This window comes from Heterocephalus glaber, unplaced genomic scaffold (genome assembly GCF_053883595.1).
Source record: "Heterocephalus glaber isolate CG9 unplaced genomic scaffold, H.glaber_assembly_v1.0 deba00001538, whole genome shotgun sequence".
Taxonomy (NCBI): Eukaryota; Metazoa; Chordata; class Mammalia; order Rodentia; family Bathyergidae; genus Heterocephalus; species Heterocephalus glaber.
In genome coordinates this window covers 37,214,831-37,234,997 of record NW_028258333.1, presented here as the reverse complement: position 1 = coordinate 37,234,997, position 20,167 = coordinate 37,214,831, and the positions used below count along the sequence as shown (strand labels likewise).

Below are 20,167 nucleotides of genomic sequence, written 5' to 3'. Positions count from 1 at the left end.
TATGTATGGAGAAAAAAAGGTTTAGAAATCTCTCATATTGTATTTTATATATTCCATTGGCAATTGCCAATCTAAGAAATTGTTTTCTTGCTCTTCGCAGACTTTATGGTTACCAAAAATAGAGCTGGTATTCAGAATTGCTTCATATTCTGGTGCTGGTCTTGAACTATGCCCTGGAGGAGTTTACCATTCCAGTTAGCCTAGGTCCAAATTGTGAAATGATTCATTAGCTTTTGAGCCTTTTCTTTCTTTTTCAGTCTTCCTTAGTTTCTTCTTTTACTTTTCTCAGGACCAAGGGGTTTCATTTTTTCTGTATTCCCAGTGTCACCCAAGGCAGGAGTTCATTCAGGCTTAACCTCCCAGGAATGCTTTATACACCATACTTTTCTTACACCCTGTATCCACCAGTATTTATCTGTCCTGTTCTTCTGTTTTCTTGTCACTTTGGTGTTAGAATGGAAAACAATCTGATGTGACAGAAACTTAGTCCATTACTTTTCCATAGTGATTTGCATTTTTAACATGGAGAATCCTGGAAATATAAAATGCTAACTTAAAAGTTCAAGATTTTTCCAACTGGTAATATTTTAAGTGCACTAATAATAATGGAAGAAGTAGATATTTAAAATACATAGGATTTCTCATGTCTTTCAGACATACTTTTTTCAGAATGTGTACAAGACTGTGCATCTGTAAACTGGTCTCTTTCTGTTCACTTGTTATTAATATTGTCACTGTAGAGCAGCTTGATTTGACTCTCTGGTACTTGTAGCTGTAAAGAGAGTGGAGAGGACAAAAAAAATCACTAAAAGCAAAGTGAGTTTATCTAGAATGGGTGAGAGTGGATTGTGGCCCAGTAACAATGATTAGAAATGATTACTGAGACTTGTTGATTTTGTAGTTGGGGATTGTTATGGTTTAAACCTAAAATGTCCTCTTTTTTTTGGTACCAGGGCTTGAACTCGGGACCTTGCACTTGTGAGGCAGGCAGCAGAACCACTGAGCTAAATCCCTGACCCTAAAATATCCTCTTAAAGTCATATGTTCAGAGATAGGGTTTTTGGAAGGTGATTGAATTGTGGAGGGACCATACTCATCAGTGGATCAGTCCACTAATATGCTCATGGTCAGTGTGCTATTGGGAGGTGGGACCTGGTCAGAGAAGGTAGGTCACTGGGGACATGACCTAGAAGGGTAAATTATTTGTCCCTGGCTCCTTCTTCTCTCTTTGCTTCCTGGCTGCCCTGGGGTAAACAGTTGTCCTCTGCCATACCCTTCAATCATGCCATTTGTGCCTTGGAGCCAGCCAACCATGGACTGAACACCCTGAAACTGTGAGGCAAATAAATCTCTCTTCCTTTAAGTTTTGTCAGGTATTTTGTCCCAGGAACAAGAAGGTGACCAATACAGGGATTATATAGATGTACAACAAAATAGAAGAGCTTGGGCCAGGTCTATGGCTTAGCAAGCATAAGGCTTCCATACAGGAAGGAAGAAAGCAGGAAAGGGAGAGGAAGAGGGAAGCAGAGCAGAAGAAAAGTAGGTAGGAAGGTTAGTTTTCTCAGGAGGGTTGGTTTCCAGAGCTAAATAAATCATATTTTCAGGAACTTATCATTAATGTTAAATATATGGACAAGGATTCCTTCCATACCCTTTCCTTTCTTCCTCTGATTTTTCCCTGCTCCCTTTTCTCTCTACCTTTCTTCTTTCCTACATGAGCTGACTTACATCTCTTTTCTCCCACATTCCACTGTTATTTTTTCCCGTAAGAACTATGTATCTCTTTGGTAAATTCTTTTTTTTTTTTTTGCTACTGGGGATCATGGGACCTTGCGCTTGCGAGGCAAGCAGCGGAACCACTGAGCTAAATCCCTGGCCCCTCTTTAGTAAATTCTTAAAGAGAAGAATCTTAGCCTTGGAGTTAGAGATGCCTTCAGTCTAAATATGACTTTCTTAGGGCCGGGGATTTAGCTCAGTGGTTTCGCCACCTGCTGCGCGAGCACAAGGACCCGAGTTCAATCCCTGGTACCAAAAAAATAAAAAATAAAAAATAAAAATAAATAAATATGACTTTCTTAGATTAGAATCTTATTTCTAGTCTCATCGGGATCCTTTTATTCTCCCAAATTTGTTGTTCTTTTAAATTTTTCCTTCTTCATCTCCTTCCAGATATCTTTGTTTGCTTAACTGTCCTCTTGTACCTATTATCTACTTGACTGAATCACATCTCTCTTTCCTAGATCTGTCTTGTTATGATTTTACTTTTTGTTTACTTGCCTAGAAGTTAGTGTGCTTTATCTTCTTCTCTCCCTGTCTCATTAATATTATTTGGAAAAGCCTGAAGGAGGAGGGAGCCTGTTTGGATTTGATTAGTACTTATTAGGGCCATGTCAAAAGTGTGTTTTGTTGGGTTGAAGGGGTATGAAGGGTTAGATTACTATCTTTCTCTGTCTGCTCAATATCATAACATATCTAATCATATATTTAGTCAAAAGGGTTTTAGTCCAATAATGCAATGATGCTATAAAACCAGTGAAGCCAAATAATGAGGCTTCTTTTAACAAACAGACTTAAAACCAAACATTAAATTCATGAAGACACGTGAAATGCAAGTATCTTGTTTTTTTGTTTTTGTTTTTGTTTTGGTACCAGGGATCGAAATCGGGTCCTTGCGCTTGAAAGGCAGGTGCCGGAACCACTGAGCTAAATCCCTGGCCCACAAACATCTTGTTAAGTACAGCAAGTACTACTTCTTGCTTTGGTTTGGTTTTTTGTTTTTGTTGTTGTTTTCTAGTTAGGGAAGCACTTGGGGAAAGTGTATAAAAATGATTCTGGAAGAAACTAGAAACAAATAAATATAGTCCCATCACATAGAAGCAAAGATTGTTAAAACTTTCTTCCTAGTTGCCTTTTATGTGATGTTTTTAGATGAGACCATAGAGTATATATAATTTAATATGCTGTCTGCAGGCTTGCCTTCTTGCTTTTCTCTTTTGATTCCCCATATCCAATCTTCTCTCTTTCCCTCCCTCTTCTCTTTTTCCTACTTTCTCCTGTCTCTTTCTTCCTCTATCCCTTTATTTTGTCAGCATTCATTAATTCTCTACTGTATGCCAGACACTTTGCTCAAACACACAGTCTTTCCCTCCAGCAAGGGCCAGGGCTCTGATAAAGGGTTAAAAATATTTTTTAAAATCATATATATATATATAGATGTGTACCTTGAGAACTCATTTTTCATTGGAAAACATACTGTATTAATCAGCTTTCCCATTGTTGATACCCTCAGTTTAAAGGAGGAGAGGTTTATTTGGCTCATGGTCTCAGAAGATACAGTCCTTAGTCAGCTGGTTCTGAGGCAGGAGCATCATGGTACAGGGCATGCCAGAGCAATGCTGCTTAGTTCATGGTGACTGGGAAGCAGAGCAGGGGAACAATTCTGTCTTAGTTAATTTCCTCATTGCTGGGACAAAAATCAAATACTCAGAAGTTAAAGGAGGGAAGGTTTATTTCGGCTCACAGCTTGTAGAAGTTTCAGTCCATTCTCAACTGGTTGCAGGGCAGGATGGCATGGAAGAAGGTCATCACAGAGGAGAAACAGGCTATGGCCCAGCAGGCAGAAGGCAGCAAAGCAGCAGCAGCCAAGCAAGCCTCCCTTTCTGTTTTATCCTATCCAAACTACAAGCTTTTTGGGTGGTGTCACTCACACTAAGGGTGAGGATTCTGTATTCAGTAAATCCATTCAGCCACACCCAGAACTATTATAATTTCAGTCAGTGATCTAATAATATAACATACAGGCTTCACACTAACAGCTTCACACACTGCCCTCTCAGCAGCGTACTCCCTGGCCTCCCAGGCCTTTTTCTGAAATTTGACCTCACAGCACTTGCGTTCTGCATGCTCCTAAAACTAGCACCACATGAATAATGCCAAGGTCTTCCATTAGCTGGAGCAACAGCCGGGCTTCCTCCTCTCTTGCCTGTAGGGGTAGAGTGCCTGGATTGCTGAGTTCTGTGAACCTAATCCCAAGGAACAAATTCTCTAGGCTGCTGCCATTCTGGAACAAGGTACTCTGGAGCTCTCTTCTCAAAGCAAAGTCTTTCACCTAAGTTTGAGGCTCAAAGGCTGCCGTCTTCCTGGTTCTTGTGATGTCCTCTGGCCATCTTTTCAATTGTCTTTTTCCTTTTCAGCAACCAAGTTCTCCTTTGCTCCATCTTTGCAGGCTTTAACTTTCTGGAGTTTTCTTTCTGGTCAAATTCTAAACTTTTTAAATCATTCTGTTGGGCCCTTTGTCCTTGATTCTCAACATAGATATGGCTAAAAGGCCCCAACAGTAGCCATGCCACAGCCTCAGCATTAGACTGTTTTCAAATTTCTTCCTCCAGATTAATTAGTGTGCTGTCCTTAATCTCAGTCTCAGGCAAAGTTTCTAGACAAGACCAAAATGCAGACAAATTTTCTGCCAGAGCCTAACACACATGGTCTGGAGTCCAACAGCCAATCCAGTACTTGTTTCTAACTGAAACTTCCTGAGCCTGGTCTTTACCAACAGCATTTCTATCACCATTCTGGTCTTCTAAGCTCTGACTAGAATCTCCCATCAATTTTAGCTTACAGCATTCCAGGACATTACATTCTTCAACTGGCATCTCTAACCCTTCCCAAACTATTTCCACAAGCCAGTTCCAAAGACTTCTGAACCACATGGCCATGTAACATCACAGGATGGCCTCACTCCTGATACCAAAATCTTAGTTACTTTTCTTGTTGCTGGGACAAAATACCTAACACTCACAAGCCCCACCTATGAGGGCATGAGGCTTTGGGGGACATCTAGATACAAACCTAACAAATTCCCAAGAGGAAGGGGCCAGGGACCATCTATAGTAACCAACATAATGCCTCTATGACCCAGTCAGACATACTCAAAAGTGTACTAATCTTCTAGGTGACTCCCAGCCAGTCAGGCTGACAATTAAGCTTTGTTTGTTTGTTTTCTTTTCTTTTTTTTGGTACCAGGGATCAAACTTGGGACCTTGCGCTTGCGAGGCAGGCGCCAGAACCACTGAGCTAAATCCCCGGCTCAAATATGTTTTACTCTTCTGGTAATTTTTTTTTTTTGGTACCGGGGATCGAACTCAAGACCTTGCGCTTGTGATGCAGGTGGTGGAACCACTGAGCTAAATCCCCGGCCCAACTGACAATTAAGCTTAACCATCACATCCCACCCCTTGTCAATTAATTGTTAGTTAATAATTCTGCCTAACATGATATAACTATCTTGCATGCAACCAAAAAATGCAATAATTCTTTACCCAGAGTCTCAATACTTCTAGCATTTTTAGAATTCCAGGTTAAAGTCTCTTCTGAAACTTAAGGCAAACTTTTAACTGTGAATCTCTGTAAAAAACAAAACAAAACAAAAAAACAAAGATACAATGGCATAGGGTAAAGATTCTTATTCCAAAAGGAGGAACAGAGTAGTAGGAAAGAGTTAAGTAAGACCAAAACCCAGTTGGGCAAACATTAAGTCCTGCAGCTTCATTGTCTGGCATGCAGGATACACAGTGCTGGGGTATTAGTTCCAGAGGATTTGGATGGACCCGTCCCAGTGACCGTGCTTGTTGCACTCTTGGACTACCTCGCTTGCTGCCTGCAGCTTTCCTGAGCAGATTCTTGGCATCTCCACAGCTTCATTACCAGAGCTTAACACACTGCCTTCTCAGGGGCTCCTACCTGACCTTCCAGGCCTTCCTTTGAAATCAGGGTGGAAGCCTTTCTGACCTCATAACTCATATTCTGCATGCCAGTAAAACTACTATTACTGAATGACACCAGGGTCTGGTGCCAGTGGGAGCAGTAGTCATGCCCCCTTGGAACATGGCGACAGTGGTCTCTTGAGTGCCTGGATGGCTACACACTATGAAATGAATTCTAGAGACCAGTTTCCTAGGCAGCCCTTCTTGATTAATCAAGGGACCCAGGGACTTTCTTCTTAGATGAAATATTTGTGCTTTTGCACCTTTACCCTGTGATGAATAGAGTTTGCGATTTCTAAGATGCCCTCAAGGCACCTTTCTTCTTGCCCTGTACAAAGTACTTGGTTTCTTCACCCCACCCCCACCACTGTACCAGCAACCGAACTCAGGACCTTGCACTTGTGCAGCACCACTGAGCTAAATCCCAGGCTCCTATTTGATTTCTTTTTAATGATGGTAATCTTCTCAATAACCACACCTCCTTTTACCCCAACTTTACAAGTGGTTCCTTTTGAGCCAAAAATTCAAGTTGTTTCAGTTGCTCTGCTCTGTTTTTTTGCCCTTGATTCTCACTATAAATCTGGCTAAAAGCAGTCATCAGAACCTGTGTCACACCCTGAATATTGGGTTGTCTTGAGATTTTCTACACCACATTAATTAGTCCACTTGCCTTAATCTTAGTCTCCTGCAAAGTCTTGGGACACATGTAAGAGGTAAGGTTTCTTTGTTTTTAATGTGTAAGGGATAAATTTTATAGGGAATTAAGCTGGATGAAGCCTTGGAACATCTGGTTATAAACATTTCTAAAGGAAAAAACTATTTAGATGCTCCCAACACCTAGAAGGGGCATGAAGGAAGAAGCTTCTTTACCAACTGTAAGTCCCTAAGGGGCCTTCAGTGATCTAGGGCTGGCATTGGCAAATTTCTTCTACAAAGGACCAAATAATAAATATTTTACGTTTTGTGGGCATTTGATCTCAACTTTGCTATTGTGGTGTGAAAGTTGCCACAAATAATACATAGTCACATGGGCCTGGCTATGTTCAACTAAAACTTTATTATAAAAACAATCCATGGGGCTGGGAATTTAGTTCAGTAGTTCCACCACCTGCCTCACAGGCAAAAGTTCCTAAGTTTGATCCCCAGTACCAAAAAAACAAAAACAAAAACAAAAAACAATCCATGGGTCCAGATCATTGGGCTCTAGTCTGCTGAATAATCCTTTGCCAAGACAAACTCCAGGGGCTCAAGTGTAAGCAACCATAGGGTCTGGTACTTCCTATTTCTTGGACCCCTAGGAATACCTCTTGCATTGTTTCTAGAGATGTTAAAAAAGTAAAGTCCACACACTTTTATTTCACTCCACACCTACAATTGCTTCTAGAAGATTCTCATCAAAATAGCTCTTTGGACAATAAAACAGCAAAGCAATTACTAACCTCTTCCTAAATGTCATCCCCTGAAGCAAACCTATTGTCTTTTGACAAACTGATCCAAAAACCACAGGTAGCACAAACCCTAGGGATAGAAACAGGCTAAGTTTGGTAGACAAGGGGAAAGCACCAGGTTTCAAAGAATAGTAAAAAGTTTTACAATAAAAATTGTCCTAATGAATCCCTGAGATGCCAAAAAAGAAATTGTTATAGGCATTTGTCCATGTTAGTAATTCTAAGTATTGTCTTAAATATGCATTATTTACCTGTGTATAATCTAAGGATATGTTTGGATATTAAGCTCTGTTTGCAATTTTAATTAAACAATGCTATGATTAGCAGTTTCTTCATAATTTTATACTGTATTGTGACCTAATAATCTAAAAATATAATTATTAAAATAAATGGTAAAAACACAATTAAGAAATGTACCAATAAAAAAATTTAAGTAATTAAACAAAAGGATATGTAAAATACATATCATTGACATATGCTAATTAAGTATAATTTAAAATATTGAGTTAAGAAAATGGTATCTGAACTTGTAAATCACATCCCCTTGGTCTCATTATTTTTGAAACATCATAGCTTTAATTTCTTATGATTTTTATAGTAAGATGGTGTTTGCCCAACTTGAGTGGTAAAATGAACAGGTGACTTTAAAAGTGAGTGTCAGTTTTAAGTTTGGAACATAAAAAGTTCCTGAGTGTGTATGATACTGATAGTATCACAACATATATAATATAATTTATGACACTAAAATGTGTATTTAATAAGGCTAAAATGGTAATGGTTTTGTTTTGTATATTTTATTGCAATAAAAATGGAAATACAAAGAAAAAACCACAATTAAGGCTTTTGATACCTAGAGCCAAATTACCTTCTAGAAAGAGTGTACCAGTTTATATATTTGGTAAATGATAATTTTTTAAAATATCTATTACTGTAAAAGATACTTGCCACTTATCTCCCTCAAAGTAGTCTCCCTTGCTTCAAACACACTTAACCTATCATTCTCACCACTTTTTGAAGCAATTCTGAAAGTCTCCTTTTGTGAATGTCTTTATGAGGTGTGATCAAACATATGGTGAATGCCGCCACTGCATGCCATCCAAAGGAAAGGCAGGCTTGTAAAAACATTATGGTGTGTCTTCATTCACCTTATGTACCAGTTCTGAAGACCATGAAAGCTAAATGTTTTGAATCAATTTCAGGACATCGAGTCAACTACAGCAACATAAAGACACTCATAGAAGGGGACTTTGAGAACTGCTTCAGAAAGTGACAAGAACCGTGGAATGTATGTGTTTGAATTAAGAGGGAGTACCTTGAGGGGGACTGATGGCAGTGTGTCTTTTATTGTAAAAAATGCCTTTAAAAAAATACTTAACATTCACTGTATTTTCTGATCCTACTTCATACACTCCTACCAGCCATGTGTGAAAGTTCCTATTTCAACATACCTTTTCTAGCATTGCTTATTTTCTTTTTTCCTAAAATATAGCTTGTATTTTGCTTATAAAACTTTCCTGTATGTAAAAGTTGATAGGAGCCAGTTGGCAGAGCAGGTTTCATCTTGGACTCTTGCCTTAACCAGGCTGTTCTGTTATTCTGGGACTGGTCTGCTGAATACTGTAACATGCCATGCAACTAGCAGTGGATTCTAGTCAGGGTACTATAATATTTGCCATTGAAAATACAGCCATCATCATCTGAATACCTAGGTTGTGTAGACCGTTTGTTGCTAGTGTTTTTCCAATGGTAAAGCGAAAGTTCTCTTAGTTTCTCTGCCTTTTTTGAGAGCCATGATGAAAATTCCTAAGGCTTGATAGAATCCCTTTCTTAAGTATTTTAGTCTGTTTTGTGCTGCTATCTATAACAGGACATCTGAGACTAGTTAACTTATAAAGAATAGAAATTTACTTTGTCACAGTTCTGGGGACTGGGAAGCCCAAGATCGTGGCACCAGCTTTTGGTCTGGTGAATGCTGTCTTGCTATGTCTCCACATGGCAGAAAAGCTGAAGATCAAGCTAACCAAATGCTATGTAAAGCCTCTGTTGTAAAGGCCTTGATACTGTTAATGAAGGAAAAGCCCTTATAGCCTTGTCACCTCTTATTGACCCCACATCTTAATACCACCACATTGACAGTACCTGAATTTTGAAGGAGACACTTTTAAGACATAGCATTAAACTATGGAAGACAAATAAGAGGCACGTTTTCATTGGTGGTCTATTTAAAGAGTAGATGTGTTTTGGTTTTTGTGTTTTTATTTCTAGACAACAGAATTAAGATGACAAAAGTAGGCTGAGTTTGGTGACAGGTACCTGTAGTCCCACCTGCTAATAAGGTTCAGGCAGGCAAATTGCTTGAGCCAAGGACCTTAAGACTTGCCTGAGCTCATAGTGAGACTCTATATCAAAAAAAAAAAAGAAATAAAAAGAGATGACAAAGGAATTTTAGTATTTATTTGAAGAATCAGATATATCTATTAAAAATAAGATTTAGTGTATTCTTAACTTTCTTCTGTTGTCTTTCTAGTTTGTAGAAAAAGGAACTTTTAGTTAAATTGCTAGCCTGTCAGTTTTCTTATTGCCAGCTTTTTTCCCCCATGGGAAATAGTCAAGTTATGAAACTGGAAATTTTATCTTTTCCAGAAATTCTTTTGGTAGATTTGTATAAAAGGAGAGTAACACTTGGCATGGCTTTGCTGGCTGAAGCCTGTCCTTTATTTATAATTGAAACAAACTCTTTATTTCAAAATAGTAATAATACTCTTCTTAATCATTGCACTTAAGTAAATTGAGACAATTTATAATTTATTTTGGCATTCTTATAAACTATATAAAAGGAGGAGCTGCTTGGAGAATTGTGCCCTCTTAAGAAATTTTCCTACATTCCTAATCTCCTGTTGTGAAATTTCACTCATGAGGTTTCACTTGGAATTACTCTTTCTAAATAAAAAATGGAATGGAATGATGGTGTTACTATTTGTATTAATCTACAGAAAAATGGAACTGTTTTGTGGATATTTACTTATTAGTGCATCTAGCACCTTTACTTGGTTGAAATGTTCTTGCTGTTTATATAAAGTTTGAATTCTTATTCCAATGCTGATACTACAAAAGAAAAAAGAAAACCTTATATTTCTGTTACTGAATACTTTGTAGCTGTAAGGCAAGAGATTGTCTCTAGCACAATGAATTAAGACAGTAATTTATGTAAAATTTCAGAAAACCAAAATTTGAAAGCATAAATTGCATTAAAAAGCATTTTGAAATCCATTCTTAGCAGAATCTGTATTTACTTAAGATCTATGGGCCTAAGAATTAATTTTCAGGTCAAGTTCTTTGTCCATATGTTTCTGATAAAGATATTTACTTGCAGCTAAGCAACAGATAAGAACTGTAAAATAGGTAGTCCATAACCTTCAACCAAGTGTTATTAACATTTACTTTTTTTCAAACCTTTTTCAGCATGTAACTCTTATCAGTTAATAACCTAAAGAAATGGGACTCCATGTGTGTGTGTGCATGTCTGTGCATATTCATTTCTAACTATATGTCTTTATTATGTACCCTGTGTGACATACATAATAATAGAAATTTTTAATTATAAGAGCAGTAATAATCTTGATAAAATTAAATTGTATTAACAATACAATAACTTTCTCAATTTGTAATATAAGTAACAATTAAGCATACTTTTTTTTAATCTTACAGCACTTTGTCACACTGTAATTGAGACTAATTTAAAGTTCATTTTTGTTACATCCAGCAATTACGTGGATGATACTGTTGAAAGTTTCCTGGTGCTTTTTTCTTTCCCCACATTTAGTGATTGCAGTGCTAGTTTGTATATGCTAGTATTCCATGCAATTTTTAAAGTTCAGGGCCAGGAATTTAGCTCAGTGGCACTGCACCTGCCTCAAAAGCCCAAGGTCCTGAGTTCAATCTCCAGTACCGAAAACAAAAAATAAAAAAAAATAATTTTTAAAGTTCAAAATACTGTGATTATGTTGGTTTAATGCTGTGAATTTAGAAACAACCAGTAGGTTTGTTCCCCTTTCTTGGTTCTCTCTCCAGTCCCCTAACTTTTCACTTTTCCACTTTTTACTTTTTTTTTTTTTTTTTTTGTAACGGGGATCAAACTCGGGACCTTGTGCTTATGAGACAGGCAGTGGAACCACTGAGCTAAATTCCTGGCCCCTCACTTTTCCACTTTCTGCCTTACAATACCATCCCTGCTCTATTTTACTACTCAATCCCAGAAGCCACTTCCCCTCCAGCCACACACAGGAGCACAGGACACAACAAAGGAAGATGTATTGATTTTAAGAAAGTCCTCAAAAAGTGGCAAATCTCTTGCCAGAGAAAGAAGAGGATTTGATGAGTAGAACCACCATTTTCATTATTATATCTCAGTGGCTTCTGAACATAGTGGAGGAGCTGCCTCCCTGGTCTGAAAGCTCCCCCGGAAAGACTCTGAGCATGTCGGGAAGGTTCTGAAGCCCTTCTGGGTCTATTGCTTGAGTTTAGAAGGCACAGTGGGCAGAAGAATACAAAGGGAAGAAAGCACTGGAGACAGTCATATCGAATACATCAGAATTTCAACTGTGTGTTTATATTTATAAATTAATGTTTTATTTGATCCTGTATAATGTTTGTAAAGTGTCAAGTTTGAAAAATGTTCAATATTTGAATCACTGATTTTGTAAACATTTCATATACTTCCAAACACTTTTTAATTAAAATAGTGTTAATGATTTCATTACATATAAATGCCAAGATACCAATAGTCGCATTTGCTTTAGTACTTTATTCTTGTGAATTTTTTATTATGTTTAACAACAGGGTCAAAGACCATTTAAATTCTCCATTTGCAAATTTAAAAATTTATAAAATTTTTAATCTATGTTTTTGAAATTATAGAAATGAGTTTTTATTGATGACAGACATCATTTTCAGCAATAAAATCGTGGTAACTTTGAGGGGGGGCTTTTTTGAGGCAGAGTCTCAGGCTGAATTGAACTCACTGTGTAGTCCAGGCTGGCCTTGAACCCCACAGCATTCCTCCTTTCTCAGCACCCCAGATGCTGGTATTACAGGCATGTACCACCACACCTGGCTTTCTTCCTTTCTTCCTTTTTTTAATTTTGAAAACTGCATTTTCAAGTTCTTAATTAATTATTGGTTAATTAATAATTGGGTTTTGTTTTTGTTTGTGTTTTTTTTTTTGCTGTCACTGCTATTGTTTTTGTAGCACAGGGGATTGTACCCAGAGCCTTGCGCATGTTAGGTAAGTACTCTACCATTGTGCCACATCCCCAGTCAATAATGGAAACATTTCTAAACATCCATTACCAAAATATCTTTGTATGAGTTTTTAAAAATCAGCTTATTATTCAAATACTGTCTTTACCTTAAAGAGAGATTAAATTTTGTGGGGTTTTTGGTTTTTAATATATACCATGTACCTATGTAGCATACTGATGATAGCCATATGTTATTATAGAAGACATCAGCAAATTTGGAACAATTGACTTTTTGTGTAAGACATACAGTATTTAAGTTTGAAAGTTCTTTAAGGTACTTTGCCACAAGATACCAGCAAATTTCTGGATAGTATAAAAGACTTTTTTTGTCGCTCTCAATCTCACTACTAAATGTTAAAAGACTGTGTCCATTTAGTATCTATTTAAAAAATATTTTACCATATGATACATAAAAGTACATTATATATGTACAGTTTAAGAGTAATTATATATTATATATATTGTATAATATAATTAATATAATATAACATAAAGAACATAATACCATATATAAAAAATATAATAACATAAATCACATAGAATATACAGAATATAAAGAATATACCATAAATCACTGGAAATAAAAGGACTAACCAGACCTTTTATTTCCAGTGATTTATGGTATAATATTCTTTGTCTGCAGTTTGTTTATCCAGTCTGCTGTTGTTGGACATTTGAGGTGTTTCCTGTGAAGAAAATGACTCAAGGATACCATGCTAAGCTGGTTTTCTTATAGGTTGCTTCTCATTTTGTGCATTTAATACTTTCTCTATTTCTCCAAGTTTTTATTGAAAAAATGTTAAACCCACAGAAAAGTTGAAAAAATTACTCCCATGATTTTTTCATTAGTTTTTTTTTTTTTCTAATTATAAAGGTAACACGTTTTGATGTTTATGTAAGATGTCACCTTTGGGGGAACTGAAGTTAGGGGTATATGGGAACTCCTAGCTCTCTGTACTGTTTTCCAACTTTTGTATGGCAATCTAAAGTTATTTCAAAATAAATCATTTTTCTTAAAGTTATATTACCTTTGTTTTGGTTTATATTTTATTTATTCATTAGATTTTATTGAGCTCTTATGATATGCCAGAGACTATTCTAAGCCCTAGGGATATGGTAGTGACCAAATTGACAAAAATTCTTTCCCTCATGGGGCTTATATTCTACTGAAAGTGACCAGAAATAAATAAATAAATATATGAGGTGTTAAATTACATATATGAAGTTAAATTTTTAAAAATTTATTACAGTAAAAGACACATTGCCATTAATTCCCCTCAAAATACTCTCTCACTCTCTTTGAACATATTTAACCTATCTTTTTTCCTCTCTCTCTTGCTTTGTGCTTTTTATTTTTGGTGTCTTTTTTGAGACTTTTGGACTCAGCTGCGCAATTATATCGTCTTACAATTTACCAACTTCAAGATACAGAAATTTCCAATTTCTTCTGTGACTGTGCCCATTATTAATCTTGCTATTATTATCACATTGTAATATATAATGAAGCAGTTCTCATGACTCAGAAACTCTGGCCAGTGATCTACCTTTAGAAAACCATTTCACTTCTGTGGTATGAGACTTATGTGCTCTGTGTCCATCTCCTCACAGCTGCATGAACAGGTGTAAGTTAAGGGTGTGTGCTTTAATGTGGTCGATAATTTTAATCACATTCTGCAAAATATTAAGTTCAGGTGACATTTTTCAGCTAGCCAGAATTTCTCTATAGATGACATCATGTGTAGATTCACATTCAAAAGCAACTTCTTTGACCTGAGTAGTGAAACAAGAAAGCCATCCAATCATAGCAACCACTCTGTGTATATACTGACACAAAATAACCAGTTTAGTTTTTTGATCTGTAATCATTCAGACTTGAATAGTTCTGTGGTTTTGGTATTGATTGACAACAAAAGTGCATATAACTTTTCCTCATGTACACCTTCCTAAAAAGTATATTGCACAAAAACAGGCATCATTATCTTGTTGTCAATACCGCTAGACTCATCAACCTGGATTTCATACTCTGGTGACTCATTAATCCTATCTAATAATTGTGCCTAAATAGCCCCTGCTATTTCATCAATTTGTCTGGTTTTGGTGATACCCAAACATGCCGCTTTTTGGACTACAGCCTCTTAAGATTTCATGGCTAATGTCCTTAGGAGCAGGCAGAATCAGCTCTTCACCAATAAGAAAGGGCTTCTTGGTTTTAGCAATGTGATTAGTCACTAAGAATGATGCTCTCATTCTAGACACAATTGATGAAGTGGTGGCCTTCAATAATTGCTTCTGATATACATTGTATGTGTGTGTATGTGTGTATATATATATGTACACATACTATATATATATGTATATATATATATATGTATGTACTGGGGATCAAACTCAGGACCTTGTGCTTGTGAGGCAGGTGGCGAAACCACTGAGCTAAATCCCCAGCCCTATATATTTTTCACGTATGGTACATGGTCTCCATGTGGGAAAGCTGTTTTGAAGGTTTTATGACTTTATTGGATACCTGGTCACCACTTGCACAAAATAACTTTGGTGAATGTGAATCATCTGTTGCAGTGAATCCATAATTGAAGTAGGACTTCTGGTATTTTCTTTTAAATGCAGCCTTCTTTTTGTTGGCAGTCTCGGTTTTATACTATCTCATCATTAGGTCTTTTCCCCTTTTCATAGAAGCTGTCCAGTAACATTTGTTTTTCACTCATTTTGGCTAAGTTTAGTTTGTGGGCTTACCAAAACTGACTGAGAGAAGGATGCAGTGTGAGAAATAGGTGTAGACAGAAGTGGTAAATAAAATATTTAGTGGATTACACACAAAAATAAATGTTGGATTCTGACTTAAAGCCTGCTACCAGATGCAGCTGTACAATTGAAGTACATCACTCACTTGGCACTAAGCCTGCTACCAGATGCAGCTTAATTGTCAATTGCTACTCGATAGGATTTTTATGATTCTGCAAGTAATCAATTTATTATGCTTTCTGTGCAGTCACATCTCTCTGCCAATATTAATCTAAATTTACAGCTGCTTCCCAGCCTTAGCATTACTGCCTCAGCTGTACTTCATATCATCAAGTATTAGCTTCTCATAAAGAATATGCATCCTAAGCCCTCACATGCACAGGTTGCAGTAAGGTTCATGCTCCTATAACAATCTCATGCCTCTTGCTGATCTGACAGGAGGCAGAGCTCAAGCAATAATTTGAGCAATAGTTATGCAGATGAAGCTTTGCTCCCTTGCCCACTACTCACTTCCTGCTGTGTGGCCCAGTTCCTAACAGAGTACAGACTGGTATCGGTCCATGGCCTGAGAGTTGGGGATCCTTGTTGTACTCTGTGGACACCCCTATGGGGAATCCTCTCATCTACAGCCTTGAGAAACACAGACATTGAATGTGCCTTTAGTACTCCATGGTTCTTACCACTTTCTGAAACAGTTCTGGAAGTCCTCTTTCATGAGTGTCTTTAGTTGTGCTGTCATGGCTGAATGACTGGTGGCTGAATCAGTTCAGAACTTTTACCTCTTGTCATTTTGACTTTGGGAAACAGCCAGTAGTCATCCAGTGCCAGAAGTGGTGATTGAGGTAGGTGAGAATGCATTGTAATGTTTTCATGAGCCTGTCTTTCATTTCAATGGCACTTGGCAGCTGTACTCTTTATGTGTTTGATCATACCTCATAAGGACACTCAGAACTGTTTCAGAAGTGGCAAGAACAATGGGCTGTGTTCAAAGTAAGTTTTTCAAAGTATTTTGAGAGGGTTGATGGCAATGTGTCTTTTACTGTAACACATTTTTGTAACTCAAACATTCACTGTATATTTTGATCATACCACATATATTAGATAGTATAGATGTAAGGAGAAAATGTAAAACAGAAACAGTGGCTAGGAAATGATAAGGGTGGAGAATGGGTGCTGAAATTTTAGATACAGTGTCTGGAGTATTCAAATGCCTCTTGAAGAAGCAATTTAGTAATGAACTGAAAGAAGTAAAGAAGCAAGGTATGAAAATATCTACATAAAAAGTCTTTATAGCCTTTATTTTTACCTGAAATTAATAACAAGGGTCCTGAAATAAGTGCATGATTACAGTGTATCAGGAATGATGAGGAGGCTAGTGTGGTAGATGGAGAAGTCCAAGAGACGGGGTAAGGGAGCCATGGCAGGAAACAGTTTTCATATATGAGTCAGGCATTCAGGTTGGAGATAATAGTTTAGTACCAATATATCCATGAATTTATAGTTAGTGACTAGAGGACTCCACTGGGGAGTGAAAATAGATAAAGAAGAGATAAATGTTTATGACTTGAACTGTGGGGTACTCTGACATTCAAAGATTGGAGACCTGACATGTAATCACCAAAGGAAACAGACTAAGGGCTCTTTCCTTTAAAATTGAGTCCTTTGTTAGTTTTTGTAATCCTCTATGTATTGCCCATATTTTACCATTACATTTCCTACTATTTATTGGTCTTAGAAATACATCTTTCTCTTTCTAGCTGTGTCTACACTCTGTATATGTGTACGCTCTGGAGAGTGAACCCAGAGCCTTCCACATGCTAAGCATGCACTCTACTCCTGAGCTTTCCATTTTTTGAAATACTCTTTCTTCCTTTTATCCAAATTGACTAAATCTTTTATATCTTTTGTGATTCAGCTCAGCTCTAACTTCCTCAGAGGTCTGCCAGATATGGTTTGGCTTCTCCTTATATGTGGTCCCAACACTAGTGTTACATAGCCTTCTCCACACTTTCTTGGTCCTATTGGTCTCAGTCTCTCCCTTTCTCATTTTCTATATCAAAATTTCTTTTTGCATCATTTCCAGAAGATTACTATGTGATCCTTGAGGTTCTGTGTCATATTCATTGTTCAGTGTTTAGTACAATGCTTAATACTTGGCACTTAAGCTATATATATATATAAAATAAATTTGAGAACCAATACAAATTTACTAGCCAGAATACAGAAGAGCCTCATATAGGCTCAGCATTTGGTAATAGTGATATAAGTTGGAGTGTAGAACAGTTTTTTTATGAAAGAGGATGTTGTATAGATAACAGAGGAAGTGAGAAACATGTCAATAGGCCATATATTACCAATATTTTTCTAGTAGCAGCAAGGAATTTCTAGGTACAATGGCTTGATTAACTTCTTTTCTGTCATCTTTATTAAAAAGCTACCTGGGGCTGGGGATTTAGCTCAGCAGCACTGTACCTGCCTTGAAGCACAAAGTTCTGATCGATCCTTGGTACCAAAAAAAAAAAAAGCTACCTGGCAGACGTAAAATCCTTTACTAAGCAGGTAGAAGCGAGTATAGACCATTCATTATTTTGAATGTTTATTTGCATGAGATTTTTTTGGTACCTTTTTTTTTTTTGTACCAGGAATTGAACTCTGGTCCTTGTGCTTGCACAGCAGGTAGCAAAACCACTGAGCTAAATCCCCGGCCCCTGCATGAGATTTTTTTTGAATACCTGATTTCCTTTTCTTTTTTTTTTTTTTTTTAACAAATTACCCAACCTGTCAGGTATTGGAATGCCTCAGCTTTCATAGGGATATGAATAAAGGAACAGTTTTAAGTCAAGATTTCTATGTTGGGTATTAGCCTTCTGAAGAGTCATGAGAAGCATAACTGGTCAGTATGAGGGTGGAAACAGATTTGAAAGCCAGAATTTTTAAGGAATGTAAGGAGTGGAACCTGGAAAAGGTGTTGGTAGAAATAAAGTTTCTCTGTTTATAAGTATTAAATTAATACATGAGGCTTGAGTCACATTTTAAAATATTTTGTTGATTTTGCTTAATATAAAAACCATTTTTCCTGTGGCAAGACCATAGATATTTACAAGGTGAGACAAATATAAATCCTTTGTTTTCAGTGTAACACAGCTGAACTACATTATCGAATGAGAAGTAACATTGATGGTAGCAGTCATGTAAAACTGTTCAAAAGAAAAAAGCTCAATTCTTTTATTCTGAATATTATCCTCTCTATAATATTAATATTTAAAGTATTTAAGATCCAACTAAAGTTCACCTTAGAATTGTTATATTTTTGTTCTGTAAAATGAAGCTTTAAACATGTGCTTCTAATAATTCAGTTAAAATATGCTGAGTTGTATATTTTTAAAGAGAATCTGTTTTGAAAAGATTCCAAAATATTTGTTTGAACAGGCCCTCAGCATCTTGATGAAAACGGTTGGAAAAGAAAAACTTTCAGAGTTATTTTGCTCCCAGAGTGCCCAAGCCAACTAAACTGGCTTGGGTACTTAACACTTCTATAAGACACCAGGAGCCAAGAAATGTAGCACTTCCTGGACTGTTTTTCAGCAGGTCTTCAAACCAACTTAGTGGTTAATATTAATAACGTTGACATTTCAGAGCAAAAACTACAAGTAGAATACATCTCTTTCTATCAATATTATGCTTATTAAGCCTTTTTAGTAACCCATGATTAACTTCCATCTTTGCCTTATATTGGCATTCTTGAATTTTGTGGGGTACTTTTTTTTGCAAAGAAGGGAAGCCCCTATAGAATATGACCCCAAGATAATTAAACTCTCTCTCAAATAGCAATATTTTTATATTACTTTTGTAGTACCATTAAGTGTCACAGTAGAGATGTAAATTAAATGACCCATGGTGGTTTAGGAGAATCGATAGTTTTATTAGGCTACCAAATGTATAAGTAGAAATTACTTATTCAGCCTCTTACTGATTTGTTTTCATTATCCCCTTACAATTTATTGATATCACTTAATACATTGAGCAGTAATGTGCTTGGTGTATATGTCATGTTAATCTCTGTATCCATATATTTATTAAGTGCTCACATATTGAATTGTTGTACCCACCATATTTAGATCCTGTGCTGAAGAGTAAATAATAAAAGATTTTAAAATTCTCTGTGTTAACTAGACGGGACTAACCTCAACATGTGTACTACCATTTTTCTCCAATATAACATATTTAGTTGGAAAAATAGCAAAAATTAAACTTCCATTCACTTGGTTTTTCAAGTTCTTCCCACAAGATTACAGTAAAAATGATTGTTATACCTTAATATACTTTAAGCTTCTTTCTCAACTTAAGTCTGAAAAGAGTTATGTGAAACCATTGATAAATCTAGAGGCTCTTTTCATTATTTTGGTCTGTGGATAATGTGAAATGGCAAATTATATACACTTTGGGGCACAGTGCTGTTTGTGACTTCAGGGATCTGAGTATGAGTGGGGAATACTTTCCTCCCCTGCAACTTTGCTTGGTCTTTCGATTTTGGGCAGTATATTACTGAAAGCTTAGCAAATTCTGCAGTTTCAAGAAGAAACTGAAGGAGGTGATGATTGAAAACCAGAACCTGTAGTTGATTAGGAAGCATACACATAAATAATAGGATAATAATAGAGTATGCTACCAAGATCCAAGAAAAGGAGAAAAAAGGAAAATACCTCTAGTATCCTTATGTTCCATTTGGTACTATTTTGGTTAAGTCTTACAAGGAAAATGGTTGTGATCCTTAGTCCTTAGAAAATGAACTGAGAAATAAGAACTTTGTTTATCGTAACAAGTAACTTTGGCCTATAAAGAAGGAGGAGAGACTCTTCAAGAGAGGGACATTTTTGTCTATAATTTTTTTGACTTAGTG

The 20,167-nt window shown here is 36.6% G+C and overlaps 1 protein-coding gene across 7 annotated transcripts in view; it reads left to right on the top strand.

Annotated features, from left to right (window-relative positions):
* Positions 1-20,167, top strand: part of Slc38a9 (solute carrier family 38 member 9) — a 141,425-nt gene that overhangs the window by 9,379 nt on the left and 111,879 nt on the right. Inside the window, exon 2 of one of the 7 annotated variants that reach the window (XM_087189386.1) lies at positions 8,410-8,495. The exons of the other annotated variants lie outside the window; for them this stretch is intronic. Within the exon in view, the coding sequence (XP_087045512.1) occupies positions 8,494-8,495 (2 nt within the window). The 5' untranslated portion in view covers positions 8,410-8,493. The remainder of the gene's footprint in view (positions 1-8,409; positions 8,496-20,167) is intronic. 7 annotated transcript variants of the gene reach the window in all.